Consider the following 14,016-nt stretch of genomic DNA (forward strand, 5'->3'; position numbering starts at 1 on the left):
CTCAAATTGTTCAAAATCCACTCTCTCCCGTGTCATTTAAAGGATGTGCATGCTACAAATCTTTACACACTAAATGGTACATCCACTGAAAGAGTCACCACCTCTATAATACCTACATGCAGACTCCAGCCTTTACTTTGAAACGTTTAGATCCACTCTTTCACTCAGCCCTTTTTTTCATAACAGGTGACGCATTTAAAACCCATTACTGTACACTCTATGAAAAAAGTAGGTTGGCAATCACTATCTGCCAGAAGAGAACTGTGTAACACTGTATAAAATGTATTAATACTTATACTTGGAATACATTTCAAGAACATGCAAAACTAGATGCATTGGCGATAAACATGTATACTCACACCTGCACCTGTTTTTAATGTTTTAAATGGACCTATGTAGTAATTTGTTTGCGTACTCAATGGGCTATTTCTGTATAAATAAAGATAAATGAAAAAAATGAAATGACACATGTTGCAGGGCTCAACGACAAAGTGAAGAAAGTAGAATTGTGATTGTGATATTTTTTTTCAGCTAATTGTTCAGATTGCAACTCTAGTTAATCCATGAGCCCCATGCATTTCAGAGGGCTAACCTACAGGTACAACAAGAGTGATCTCTAAAAAGGACAGGATATTTGGTTCTAAACACATTGCGGTTACAATTTGACATTTTACACTGTTCTCTACTGCACCACAGCAGCCTAAACGTAAGCCCCCTGCAACCTCATCCTGCAAGGTAAGGCAAGGCTAGTTTATTTGTATAGCACAATTTGTACACTTTAAAATCACAATACAACGAATCAAAACATCATCATAAACATGTCAAAGTAGAGGCCTGTTATTATTATGTCCATACAAGTATCTATGTCATATTATAGTCATAGTAACATATCAGATTAACATTGTAAACTGTATATTGCATTTAACATGATGCTTAACACAGCATTTTAAGTTAGATCTTTCTTTTCTTTTTTAACACATATTCACCTTGACTACTGCAACTACTTTTTCACTTCCTGAGGCCACCCGTAGAACACACTTGGCTTTCACTGCTGCTTTTACACACTATTTTCTCTTTTACTCCTGTGATACCTCCCACACAAGAGTAAACACAGGTCAGACAAAACATTTCCTCCACACCTTATGGATTAGACGCTCCCGTGGTCAGAACCGCGGTGGCTAAATGGAGTGCGGGCCTCTGTAGAGACCCAAAGACGACGGAAGGGTGTATGTCCTGCAGTGCGTCGGCTGTCTTCTTAAACTATTTACATTTCCACACATACCCATACTGCCCCACCTCCACTCTGTGCTGCCAAATACAGCTTTGAACCAGAGCTGCCAGCCGGGCGGAAGATCAACCAGCATGCGGTTAGCCAAAACGTGAGCTAATATACATGAAAACTGGGCACGGGCGAGATGAAGCTGATAGCGCCCCGCTGACTGCCACATGGCTCAGTGTTATCGCGCTTTGCAGATGGAGGAGACCGACGGTGTTGTCCCCGCAGACCGCCGCACCTGACGACAACCGCCAGTTTTCATTAAGCTACAATAACCTCGCCGTGTTTGAGATCGGTTCAGCGTTTAGGGATTTGGGAAAAAGCGTGAAGGTTTTGTGCGGCATTGTTTTAGAGCATACAGGGCTTTACACGCCTACACCAGACACAATGATAGTCACAGTCTAGGTAGTAATAATTTAGTTTTACGTAATTAAAGTAGTAAAGTAGTTTTCATTTCAAAATTCAACTCAAAGCATGGATCATTATTTGTGAACAGGAACCTTTACATGCAGTGTATTGTTATCCTTGTAAGTAGGTAACTATGATCAACCTGAGATGCTAAATGTAAAATTTAAGAAAAATGTAAGCACGTAGAGACAAAAGACGAATAACAAGATGACAAACTTTAATTTTGTCCCACAATGGGTAAATTGGCGTGCAACACAAAATAAAGAGGAGTTAAAGAAGCCATTTTTGTTAGGAAAGAGAATCTTTCCTTAAACAGGAATGGGGGCCTGAGACATCATCTATTCCCCATCTATAACTCCATCTTCAGACCCAGAACAATGAGAACAATAGCAGGGTTGTTAGGGGCTGAATAGGGTAGTTTCAGCTGAAACTTGAGACAAAAGACATTTACAGTTTCAGTGTAGTTAACCCCTCCCTTCAGACAGATATAAGGCAGTGGCCAGGATCAGACTTGGACGACTGAGGGTTTACACGGACATCAACACAAAATAAACAAACGCAGCCAAACATCGTGATTAAAACCTCTTAAAAATATACTTAATGTAACTGTTTAACTAGAATATACAGAATCAAATTGAAATAAATAATGGACTATAAATAATATATGATAATAGCAAAAACTACAACACCGTGTGCAAGTAGCGTAAAACTATAAGTGGTTATGATTATGGTAATGTACAGTGCAGCATATGGACAAACATAAAAAAGCAGATAAAAGCGTCTTCAAAACCGGCGGTGATTCACCTTATGTTACAATATTGCATATTATGACTACAGCTGGATGAGAAATAAACAGGGCTAGCTGTTCATTGTACTGATGTTCACATATTGAAGATGGATCAATCTGTTCTTAAAGCTAATAATCTAAGCGTGGTCAACTCGTATAACGTTAGCTTCGTTTGACAGGTAGCACGCATCTTTAGACACACTTAACTCGGTTGACAGAACAGCGGAAAATCAAACGGGGAACGCCATCAAAGCCAGTCTTTAAATCTAACATCAAAATAAGATCACACATAGAACGCTGAAAATCCTCCATTGTTTACTTTACCGCAACGCTATTTGTCAAATTGGCAGACGCTACTGTGTTGAACCGTGATGCCACACTTCATTCATACCTTTCCTTGCGTTTCCTGTGCGGTCTACAAGCCACGCCAAGTTGCAGTACACCAGCTTTTGCACTTATTCTGAGCAGGTTCAGAGCAGTATTCTTTTCATACGCTGTAAAATACGCTCTGGTTCCTAATTTCATAAACACATTGACACAGACATGCAATTTTGGGATTTAAGCCGACAGAATACCCAACACCGCTGACTAGGATGTTGCGTAGAGTCTACCCCTTACTGAGAGGCGAATGAAGGAATCCACAGCGTGATATTTGGTGCCAATGGTAATGCGAAATATAAGCCAGTGATGTAGGCTCATTTCACAGTCATCAAAGGGCTAATGATTAGACATGGAGAATCTAATCAAGCCTCCACTGCTCTGTTTGCCTGCGATCCACAACACGCACTTCTCTGATACTTTACGAAGGTTGTGTAATCCCTTAGTCGTCCAGGTATGATCCATAGTAATTCAAATCTGAGAACTGGACAAAAAGTTGTAGGAGTGAAGACGTTTCGCTGCTCATCGAAACGTCTTCACTACTACGAGTTCTTGTCCAGTTGACCGATTTTACTAAGGGTTCGGAAGGGCGTGATTGACAAGTTGGTGAGCCAATCGAGGACATGCACGGCCCACCCGTATCAAAACAAATATGGCTGCTTATGAGGAACAATGAAAGGAAAAAAAAGACTGAATATGGGACTGAAAATGCGTATTTCTGCAGAAGCAATGAGCGAAGGACTAAACACTGTTAATTTAATGCGAGAGATGTTTGGTTTGGTTCAAAATGATAGCTGACCAATGAGCTTTCCACATGCAACACTGACATAAACAAGACTGCACGATGCTGTTTGTCGTGCTACAAGCCAGATTCAAAGTGAGTGGAGATCAGACTGATAACCCTTTATATAAAAATGCATAGAAATTTCATTCTAGACTTGTCAGACAACCACCAACAGCTGTGTGCTAATTCCAGCTCTTACTCCTGACCCAGAAGTGTGGTGTACTCCAGGAGACAAGCACACAGACACAGGCCAGGGTGAAGCTCTGACGGGGGGGGGGAGCTTGGAGCTATGAGGGTCAGGATCCTCAAACACCGGGTCAACCTGCTCAATCGTATCACCATCAACCTCACAGATGTCCAGTCACGGTAACCCATGCTGGGTGATTTTACTGAGGAAAGTTGGTGTTTCTGTAAATATGTTTTGTATCGTGGAACAGCGAATAAATCAATAAACAAGCAAGACCAATATAAAAATAAAAATACAGAACAACAAAGACAAAACTCAAAAGGAAAAATTCAAACAGCTCTTGACATATAGAAATCTAAACTACACACTCTTACACTAGTGTACTTCAACACTGGAGGCAAGGCGGGTGGCGTGTCTTGCTCAAGGACACAACAGGAGAATGTACAGGTTTGAACTGGATTTGAACTGCCTACGCTTAGCTGGTAGACAAGCACCTTAACCACTGAGCGAGTTCTCATGCACGCCTGTGTTGGCCTCTCTGCACTGCCTCCCTCTGAGCTTCAGGACTGACTTTAAGAATCTGATGATGGTTTTTAAATGTCTCCATGGGTTGGCTCCTTCCTATCTCTCTGAGCTTCTGTGTGTCCATGTTCCCACTAGAACTTTAAGATCAGCAGAACAGACGATTTTGGATGTTCCAAGGTCCTGGCCAAAAAAACTAGAGGGGACTGGGGTTTTGCTGTAGCTGGTCCCAGACTCTGAAACTTCTGTGTATTAGAACAGCCCAATCTTTAAATATGTTTAAATCTTTGTTGAAAACTCATTTGTTTGCACTGGCTTTTAATGCAAGCTGAGGGGGACTCTTGTCTTGTATTGTATTAGTATTGTTCTGTTGTATATGTGTAATGTAGCTAGTCCATTACATGGGCCTAACTTTGAAGCTAACAGGAAAAAATAACAGTGCTCAAAGATGTTTAAAATGTTTTATTGATTGAAGTGGTTGTGTATGAGCTAATTAATTACAATTGAACATTTTGGCATTTCAGCTTACCTATGTTGTCTGCCATCTTAGGTGGTCAAATGAGTCCCCGGGGAGCCGGAGGACCTTAAGAAAGTTTCGAGGCAGACAACTGTGTGTTGAAGAGGAAGGGTGTGAAAATATTTTAGCTTGTTGGCTTGGTTTTTGACAGTTGAAACAGATGCATTCATGCAGAGCTCTCTTTTTAACTACATATTTGATTGAATAAAGATTTACATTGTTTTGTTAGCAATAACTTTTAACAATATTATTTGATGTGCTGACACTTACCTGTACTGCAGAGTGGGCACAACCAATTAGGGAGGCACTCTATAAAAGGAGAAAACCTCAGTTTGCTCAAATAAGAGTGCTGTGCCTACAGGATGTATTTGTATTAATTTTTTTGGAAATATTACTGTTGTTGGAAAAAAAATGCACTTGGGGCTGCACTGAACAAATTGTCTCAGCTCTGCTCTGTTCCTCATCAAATCGCTAAGGTTGCTATTCGCCCCATTAAAATATGATTGTACTTTATATTGCCTTTGTACAGCACTTTGGGAAGCTGTAGTTGTTTTAAATGTGCTTTATAAATACATTTGACTTGACTTCTGCTTAACTGGCATTCTCTGTGTCCCATCCCAGTACTAACCAGATTCAACCTCAGTAACTATAATACATAAAAAAAAAAGAATAACCTTGAATGGCATGCAATAACCTTCAAGCCTATCTATTTACCAAAATGGCAAGTGCAACTAACTCATATTCATAAAGAAATTATTTAGGCCAGCTATATCAATTAATTTGATTGAAGCCTCCAGAAAGACATTTTTGACAAATTAAGAGTAGTACAAACAATAGCTCACAGACAGATTTTGTTAGCATAGCCTCAGGGATCATGAACCCATTATTCAACAAGAAGAATGACTGCAGATATAGCGCTACAGTTTGACAGACTTCATACGCACCATTGGCTTTCAAATGTTACCAGTGAGATACCTAGAGCTGCAATCTTCTGCTCACCTCTCCCTAGACCTGTATCTATTGGAATGGAAAAGCCAATGCGGGGCTAGCACCTTCCCGCGCGCCTGCCGAAGCCCTGATTAATTGCTATGACAGGAACAAATGATGTGCTAAGCATGCTATTAACATTTGCATCTCCCCATGATTAAAGCCATCAGCCATTGTGACTAAATCAAGTTTAACAAGGCCTGTTGCATCATTTAGCACCTTCCAAACAATGCCCTTTGGCTCTGCGTGGCGCTTTGTAGCTTTCACATTACTCTCATTGGCTCTGGATGAAATGCAGTTTGTTGTTCAAAGGCATTAGGTGCACCAGCAATAAATGTTTTAATTTAAAGATGAACGCAATTCTATCAGTTTGACTTTTCAACCTTGTAAAACCTGCAACACAACTCGAGATATAGCGACTAGTGATTAAAAGATGGATTGAAGGATTTTCTAACTATAAAAAGAGTTTTAAAAAGTGTTAAATCATTGTTTGTTTGTTTTTTCTTTTTGTAGCAGGGTGGACATCCAATGCTTGCTAAATGTTCTACCAGCATTCAGCTCTTTCTTCCAGGTTTGCAATCAATAAATTATACTTAAAGGCTATCAGCCACACAAACGTAATAATCCCCATACATGTAATAAACCCACAAAAGTAATAATATCCCACAACCGTAGTACCCATTACATTTTGGAAGGTGCTTACTCTTTTTGAACTCCATATTTCACAATCTGCCTTGCCCCAGTACTTGCATATTGTATGAGTTGCTTGAGATCAAAATATGTCAGCTGCGTACTGTCTGCTTCTTTTTATAAAGTGTTTTATTGTCAGATAATCAGGAAGTGTCGGTTAGCATGCTAGTTCTTGTCAGCATTACAGTGATGGGCTTTGAAAGTTGTGAGAAGTGCTTATAAACTCATTGGGGTGAATAATTAGGATGCTCTGAATGCATAAGGTAAATGAAGAGTGACTTTGTGCCACTGCAAACCTATTAAATGATCAGTTCTGCACGTTTTTTAAGACAGTAAAAGGTACAGTGACTTTAATTTGATATGGGGGAAAACTGCATTTACTCATCTACAACCTCATATATTAGAAGAAATATACAGCTTACTTGTGATAACAGTAACTTAGCAACAGATGCATGGTTGTTGTAAATGTTTAGGTGTGTGTATTCTAGTGATGTGATGTTTGTGAACTTTTGAACGATTCTTTAACGTGAACAGTTGGATCCGGATCACATTTATTAAAAGAGCCAAATTTTTTTCTTTGTAATTTGTATGCAGAGCAGGAGACACGAGTGAGAGATTTGCGCACAAACAAAACATATTTAACATCATATTAAGAGTTACTTTTAAAATGATTATTATTGTTTTATTTTGATTATGCATAATTCCAAAGGGTAAACACACTCCCACTCTCAGTTTGAACCATTTTAAACACGTTTAAGCCTTGGTTGTTTCTCTCTGTGATTAGTTTGTTGTTTAAATGAGTTCTCACATTTCCTTCTGTCATATAAACAAATAGTAAAATAGCTAGTCTTTTGAACGGCTCTTTGACATGAATGGATCCAAACGATTCGGATGCCATAAAAGAGCCTAAAGTCCCATCACCAGTGTATTCTACATATAGCCCTATAGATTTACATAGATACAAGTTGATGGAGAGATCCACTCACAAGCAAAGAACATCCAAATCCCAAAACCGGTGACCTTCTTGCTGCGAGGCGAGATTGCTTATCACATTTGCTTTATTGCTGATTCACGCTTAGCTCTGTTCACACACTTCTCAACAGCTTATCTCTTAACATTTAATTAAAACACAGGGAACTTCAAACCACAAAATGCCACGGTGACACGAGCAACCAACATTTCAATTCTGGGATTTGCTCAAATTCTGTCACATCTACTTTTCCACTGACAAAACACAATGAAGTACTTAGAAGAATACAGCGCTACAAGTGATCTTAATAAACCCCGTCGTGTTCTTTTAAAGGAGCGTCAGTCAAACAGTTTAGTGTAATTTTGTACCAGAACAATGATTTATGAGGCTAGAACAGACTCCTGCCCCGCACTGTTTTATCAGCTAAACCAAGCATTCGCTCCCATTTTCTACCTCGCACCTTATCTCAGCCATGTGACCTTTTTAAGTAATAGCGGTGATGCTAAGTAAACATCTTATCTCCTGCGATTACAATGAGGGAACACGGTTTGCTGCGGGCTAATACAGAGTAGTTATGAATACAAATGGACCACATGAATCTGGAGGCTGGACAAAGAGCTAGTTTGAGTCTGTGCTCAGTGGACAGTAATAGGCAATTAGTATTAAATTATACAGTTGTATTTATTTTAGTTACTGCGGATGGAAAATATAATCATATGGCACATTTGTCTTTTCTTAACATGGACAATACAGTGTGTCCATAGAGTCGCTTTACAATTTAAAATGGAATTAAAAAGGCAATTGACAACATATATGAATTAGATTTGTTCTATTGTACTCAGTAGTTATAAAAGTTTTTAATCACATTGCATTTTTGTTGTTGAATGAACCAAAACACAACTCCAGGTATGTTAGTGATGACCAAACAACATTCTAACGTAGATCAGGGAGTACAGTAACATGATACCTTTAAACTGACAGTTAGTTGCAATGGAAATAGATGAGCAATGATGTTTACACAATTATCATGGAAAATACAGCAAATTCTATTATATTTACATAAACACATTTGATAATTATTTAAAAAGCCAATTTGAGAACGACACTGGCAAATAATGGTTGGTGTCCTTAACAAGTCAATAATCACATATTGATATTGGCTGAAAAAAATAAAATACATTAAAAAAAAAAACCCTCAACTTTACTTTTTTGACTTGCCAATAGTACCTGACCATGCTACTCCCCAGATATTTCTCTAGTCAGATATTTGGCTACATGTCTCTTGTGTTAAACTGTTACCTGACCAAAAACATACCTTGTTTCATTCACACATGTTTGAGCAATCATCTGTTATTAGTCTGTCTACATTTCCAAAGCTCAAAATGCTCTGTTCCACCTTGTGATGTCACGAAGTCGTAGTTTTCAAGTTAAGAACTACCTTTTTACCTTTAGTTACCTTTAATTCCAGGGCTGACATAATCCAAATAGGTTTAAAAACACAATGGAGAAATTCCTGTATTATCACATGACATCACAAGGTAGAACACAGTTTTTTTTAGTCTGAGAGAAGAACTGAGCCTAAATATGCAGGGTTTGTGTGTTAAACATGTGTGAACGAATCAAGATACAACTCCAGGTATGTTTGTGATGAGGGAACAGCGTTATAACATAGATCAGGAAATAGTGTAATATGAGCACTTTAACCACCAAAGATCACTGACTGATGAATGAAGGAATATGAGAAAATAGATTTCTAGAATGTATCTGAAAAAACGAAATATATTCATCTGCAGCCTATATGCTCTTGGGTCAACTCCTGTGAACTTGCCTTAAACTTTCTATTTAGGCTTGACTGAAGCATGCCCATCTTATCCACACAGAGCTGAGAGGGGCACTAGACCACAAAATAGAAGCCACCAAATCCACAAAGGAGTCATGCATCCTTGGTTATGAGATAAGCCACAGTGAAAAGTAATAACTGGCAGTATAGATCCTGAGCTGCAGATCTCCACCTACTTATGGGTAAAGAAAGAATATATATTTTCAATCTGGTTAAAAGATTTGCTGTATGTATAGAACGTATTTAAGGGAGGTAATAATGTGAATGTATATGAAAAACATGAAGAAGCTAACCAGACCTCAGTTTTAGTAAGTTAGCATGATCAAAATAGTAAAGGGAAGGGGGGCTAATTGTAAGACAAGGGAAAACAGCAAAACACAAAAATCCATGATCACATAAATAGAAATACATATATAGATTTTATTTTTATCAAAGAGGTTTATGAAAACAGACAAGACAGACCTTTCAAATAAACCTCAACTTCAACAACAAATTAATGCTTTCTACTGCTATTAAACAGTCCAAGAAATACTGTTTTATTCCTAAAAGATTCAAACTTGGCTCCAATGAAAATCCTTCTATTGCCATGGGAACTGTTTTAAGAGTTAAGCTGATTAATGACAATTTGATTACAAGTCAGTTTACCGTAAAATCTCATGGGTCATTCTGCAAAACCAGTGCGTTTAGTCTCCCAAAGAAATAAAAAAAATTATATTAAATTAAATTTTTACACTTTTTTTTTTTTTTTTTTTTTTTTAACTAACACAAATTAGTATTTTTGGACATGTCCCTAAAGAGGACTGGTCATCTTCAGCAAGATGAAACCTGTGTAAATCTTAAATAAACCACTTTTTCTTACTGCTCTAAATGTAATCTTTTAAAAACTGTCAGTCACAAAATTAATTTATTTTATTTAATATATATTATTTTATACCTGTGACCATCATTCAACATGCTCCTCCTAATAAAATATAGAGACATCATCAACACAGATTTTATTTTCAGTGTGTACAGCATGTGCCTCTGTACTAGCACTGTTACTGTCCTTCGAGTTAATAAACGACTTTTAATAGGAAAATCCCGTAAAAAATAAATAAATACATAAGTAAATAAATAAAGAAGCCAGTTTTAGGTGTATTATTATCATTATTATTATTATTATTATTATTATTATTATTATTATTATTATTATTATTATTATTATTATCATCATTATTATTATCTATTTATTTATTTATTTTTTTTGATTAGCTTATTTCAAATATGCAAAGAAAAATGGAATATAAAAAACTTTTTAAAGTTGAAAAGTTGAAAAGGCACCCATTTCATGGAATGACCTTCATACAGCTATATTACAATCATTACACCTCTTACTCTAGACTCTAGAACACTTATTTTGATATTTCTGGTCATTTCTGATCTGGTCATTTCTGATAACACACAACTGTATGTAACAACACACTGCATAACATTTTTCTTCAGCAAGACGAAATAAAAAACATTTACCTTCAGCTATACCTTTAAACCCAAGCACACTTGGACCCGGAGAGCACACAGTTTAATGGATAGAGCCGTGCATCTCCGTTCCGTGCCAGCATCTCGCGCCTTCCGTAATCCATTTGTTCCCCTCAAGGTTATTGTTATCAACATAGATCTAGCAAAAAGCTGCAAGGGAGAAATAAAGTGCTGCTGTGCTACCTTACCCCCCCACACCCCACCCCCCACCCCCCACCCTTTCAGCACCAAACCATTGACTCCTGCCATACGATTCCCTGCACTAAATGCCACTTAAGCTATTACAAGTTTTCAGCTGAGTACAGCGCTGACCTGATGGCTCGGAGGACAGAGACAGAGCAGTGACAGGGGGACACTTATGAAATGCCAGCTTGGGAATTGCCACCATCACGAGCAAGCGCTTTCACGGTCGCTAAAGCTTGCACACAGTTTGACAGGGACGGTGGCGATTACCCACAATGCATCAGGCTGGAGGATGACTGCTAGCGTGTCCTCTCTCGGTATCCTTACGCACACCGCGACACGGCCCGGGCGGTGGAGTATTCTTCCACGGGGAGTGGTCTGTCTGGCTGAGTGCTATGAATACGCTTGAAGTTTTGGACAACCTTGACAGAATCATCTCATAAATGCGGCTGACAGCTTCGCGGGTTTTTCGTGTCGGGCACTCAATCATATCTATGTCACTGTCCACTTGAAGGACACGGAGCACGTTTGAGCGGCTCGCTAACTTGGCCTGATTGTAAACATTTTGTTGTTATTGCTGCCGCGCCACAGGGTGTAAAAGAATGGAGGCTGCATGGGTTTTGATTTGCTCTTCACGTGTGCACTCAATTGGACTTTTTGTACTTTGACTTGGCGAGTCACAGGGGAAAGTCACACTGAACAAACTGTGGAATGTTAAAAGAGCTAGCATGTTCTAACAAATGGAGACATGTAGCTTAACCAGCTGGCATCACTTGAGATAGACAGGTTACATTGTCATACTGTGGAATAATCTAGACACGCAAATAACATCTCCATGGAGACAAGTAGAAGTAATATTGTAATCCCATACATAAAATTTGTATCCGCACTAACCTTCCAATCAGGACGCACTAAAAACTGGAATAACACATGCTAATGACTTTTATACCCTTGATGAGTTAAAACGTGTTAATGCACAGAAAAATAACACACACTTGAGTTATCAGCTATTGGAAACACTTAAGGCTAGCTATTTCATATTAGAAAGTAATACTATAGTGCTTCTGTTATAAATTTTTCACCTGCTAAGGGCCCAAACAACACAAATTCATTACTCAACGAGATATGTTTTATAAAGCGGTGACGAGTTTTTGATCCAATATGGCCGACTTCCTGTTCGTCATGGAGCAGTGGTTCCATTCATTCGTAGGCTTGTCTCATGGAGCTTTATCACTGTTCAGAATTTTGTGATTTTATGCCAAAATTTGCATGTCTCCTCTCCCATGTGGGTCCACTTAGGCAGTGCTGTTGAGTCAGTGGGCATCGGATATTCTCGCAATATATACTTTTTTTCCCTGGGCTGATCATTTTATATGTTGAGACTTTTTGTCAACATTCAGGGGGTCAAAAATGCAATAATTTTGTCAGAAAATGAAGAACAATACTCCTCACCAGTTACACTTTGCTAATTACTCTGATGTTAGACTAGTTAGTATGACATCACAACTTTCTCGTAGACATGATGGGCAGGCAAAATTACAGCTGTTGCACTTTCTTGTTGTAGTAATGATAGATTGTATAAAGAAGTGGACTAATAACGTCACCCATAGAGTTTGACTCATCGAGGCTAGCGGTTACAGGGAGCCGAGTCACATTTTTGAACTTCCAACCTGATGTGTCATAGCAACCAAAGAACCAATCTGGAGCGAGGATGTTGAACATATCGACCCTTCCCGCCTGCACCGCTAGTTTGGGATTTTTGTTTTGGATATTTGGAAACACTATTATAACTGCACTTACATTAGCCTTCATAAATCATAATGGACAAATATGATATAGGTTTAGTAACTACTTATGTCACGCACTCACCCTTGCAGTAGCAGTTATCACCCCTGAGTCATTCAAAACATTTGTTCATTATGAATTTAGTTTTAAATGTAGTTATTAAAAAGTGATACCAGACATATTTATACCACCATTATCTTAAACATCTAGGAGTATAACATCACATTGTAAAAAGAATACAATTGTTTACAAAAAGTGCATTACCCATACTATATTTAAATCTGATACACCAAAACCGCAACATCCGTGCATTTCTTGGATGGAAAAACAAATGGACTTACATGTTCTATGAGTTCCCTGATCATTCCGTTCCACTGGCCCTTATCGTCCGGAATGCCGTACTTCCCGTCGGGCACCAGACGGATCTCGTAGGTGAAGCCAAGGATGGTGGCCAGTTCTTTCAGCAAGTCGATGCAGAATCCTTCGAAGCGGTCGTTCCCCACCAGCGCCTTGTCAGACTTCTTAAGCATGACATATGGCTCCTCCTGCGCACACCCAAAAGATCAAATGGAAAGCAGCGGTGAGGTCAGCTTTTCCAATTTGTCTCGGCACATGCACCTAATTGAAGCAAAGTGATCCGCGCTGATGAGTCGCTGTAGCAGTTAACAGACAGCGACAGGCGGCCAGTGTGGTACAGAGCCGGGGTACAGGAGTTGGTGGGATATGAAGGGATACTGACTTTTTCTGTTATAAGAGGGAGAATAAGAGCTAAAATGTATGAGCTGTTGGTTTGGATTGTTGTTGACTAAGCTACAGGCTACTGGTAAAGCAATAATACAGGGCTACATTCTCCGTACAACTATACCATGCTCCGTACAACTATGCAACAACTCACACTTATGAAACAGACAATCAAATGCCATGTCAAAGCCGCCATTTCATCTTTGCACTGTTTCCCCTTATCCCATATTCTGTTTATAGCCTTTATATATAAAAGATATATAATCTGTACATATAAACCTCTCTCTATTTGTGCATTATTTGACACTTTTTTTTTTTTTACCATATTTGCTTAAATTATAAATTATTTTGAATACTTTGCCATTTTTTATAATAATAATAATAATAATGATAATAATAATAATAATAATAATTGTTGTTATTATTATTATTATTATTATTATTAT

At 38.4% G+C, this 14,016-nt stretch overlaps 1 protein-coding gene across 1 annotated transcript in view; it reads right to left on the bottom strand.

Moving 5' to 3' along the window:
* Positions 1-14,016, bottom strand: part of grik3 (glutamate ionotropic receptor kainate type subunit 3) — a 73,417-nt gene that overhangs the window by 26,908 nt on the left and 32,493 nt on the right. The window contains exon 10 of the mRNA XM_055228071.1: positions 13,171-13,374. Within this exon, the coding sequence (XP_055084046.1) occupies positions 13,171-13,374 (204 nt within the window). The remainder of the gene's footprint in view (positions 1-13,170; positions 13,375-14,016) is intronic.

The sequence above is a fragment of the Periophthalmus magnuspinnatus genome, chromosome 16 (assembly GCF_009829125.3).
Source record: "Periophthalmus magnuspinnatus isolate fPerMag1 chromosome 16, fPerMag1.2.pri, whole genome shotgun sequence".
NCBI classification, from domain to species: Eukaryota; Metazoa; Chordata; class Actinopteri; order Gobiiformes; family Gobiidae; genus Periophthalmus; species Periophthalmus magnuspinnatus.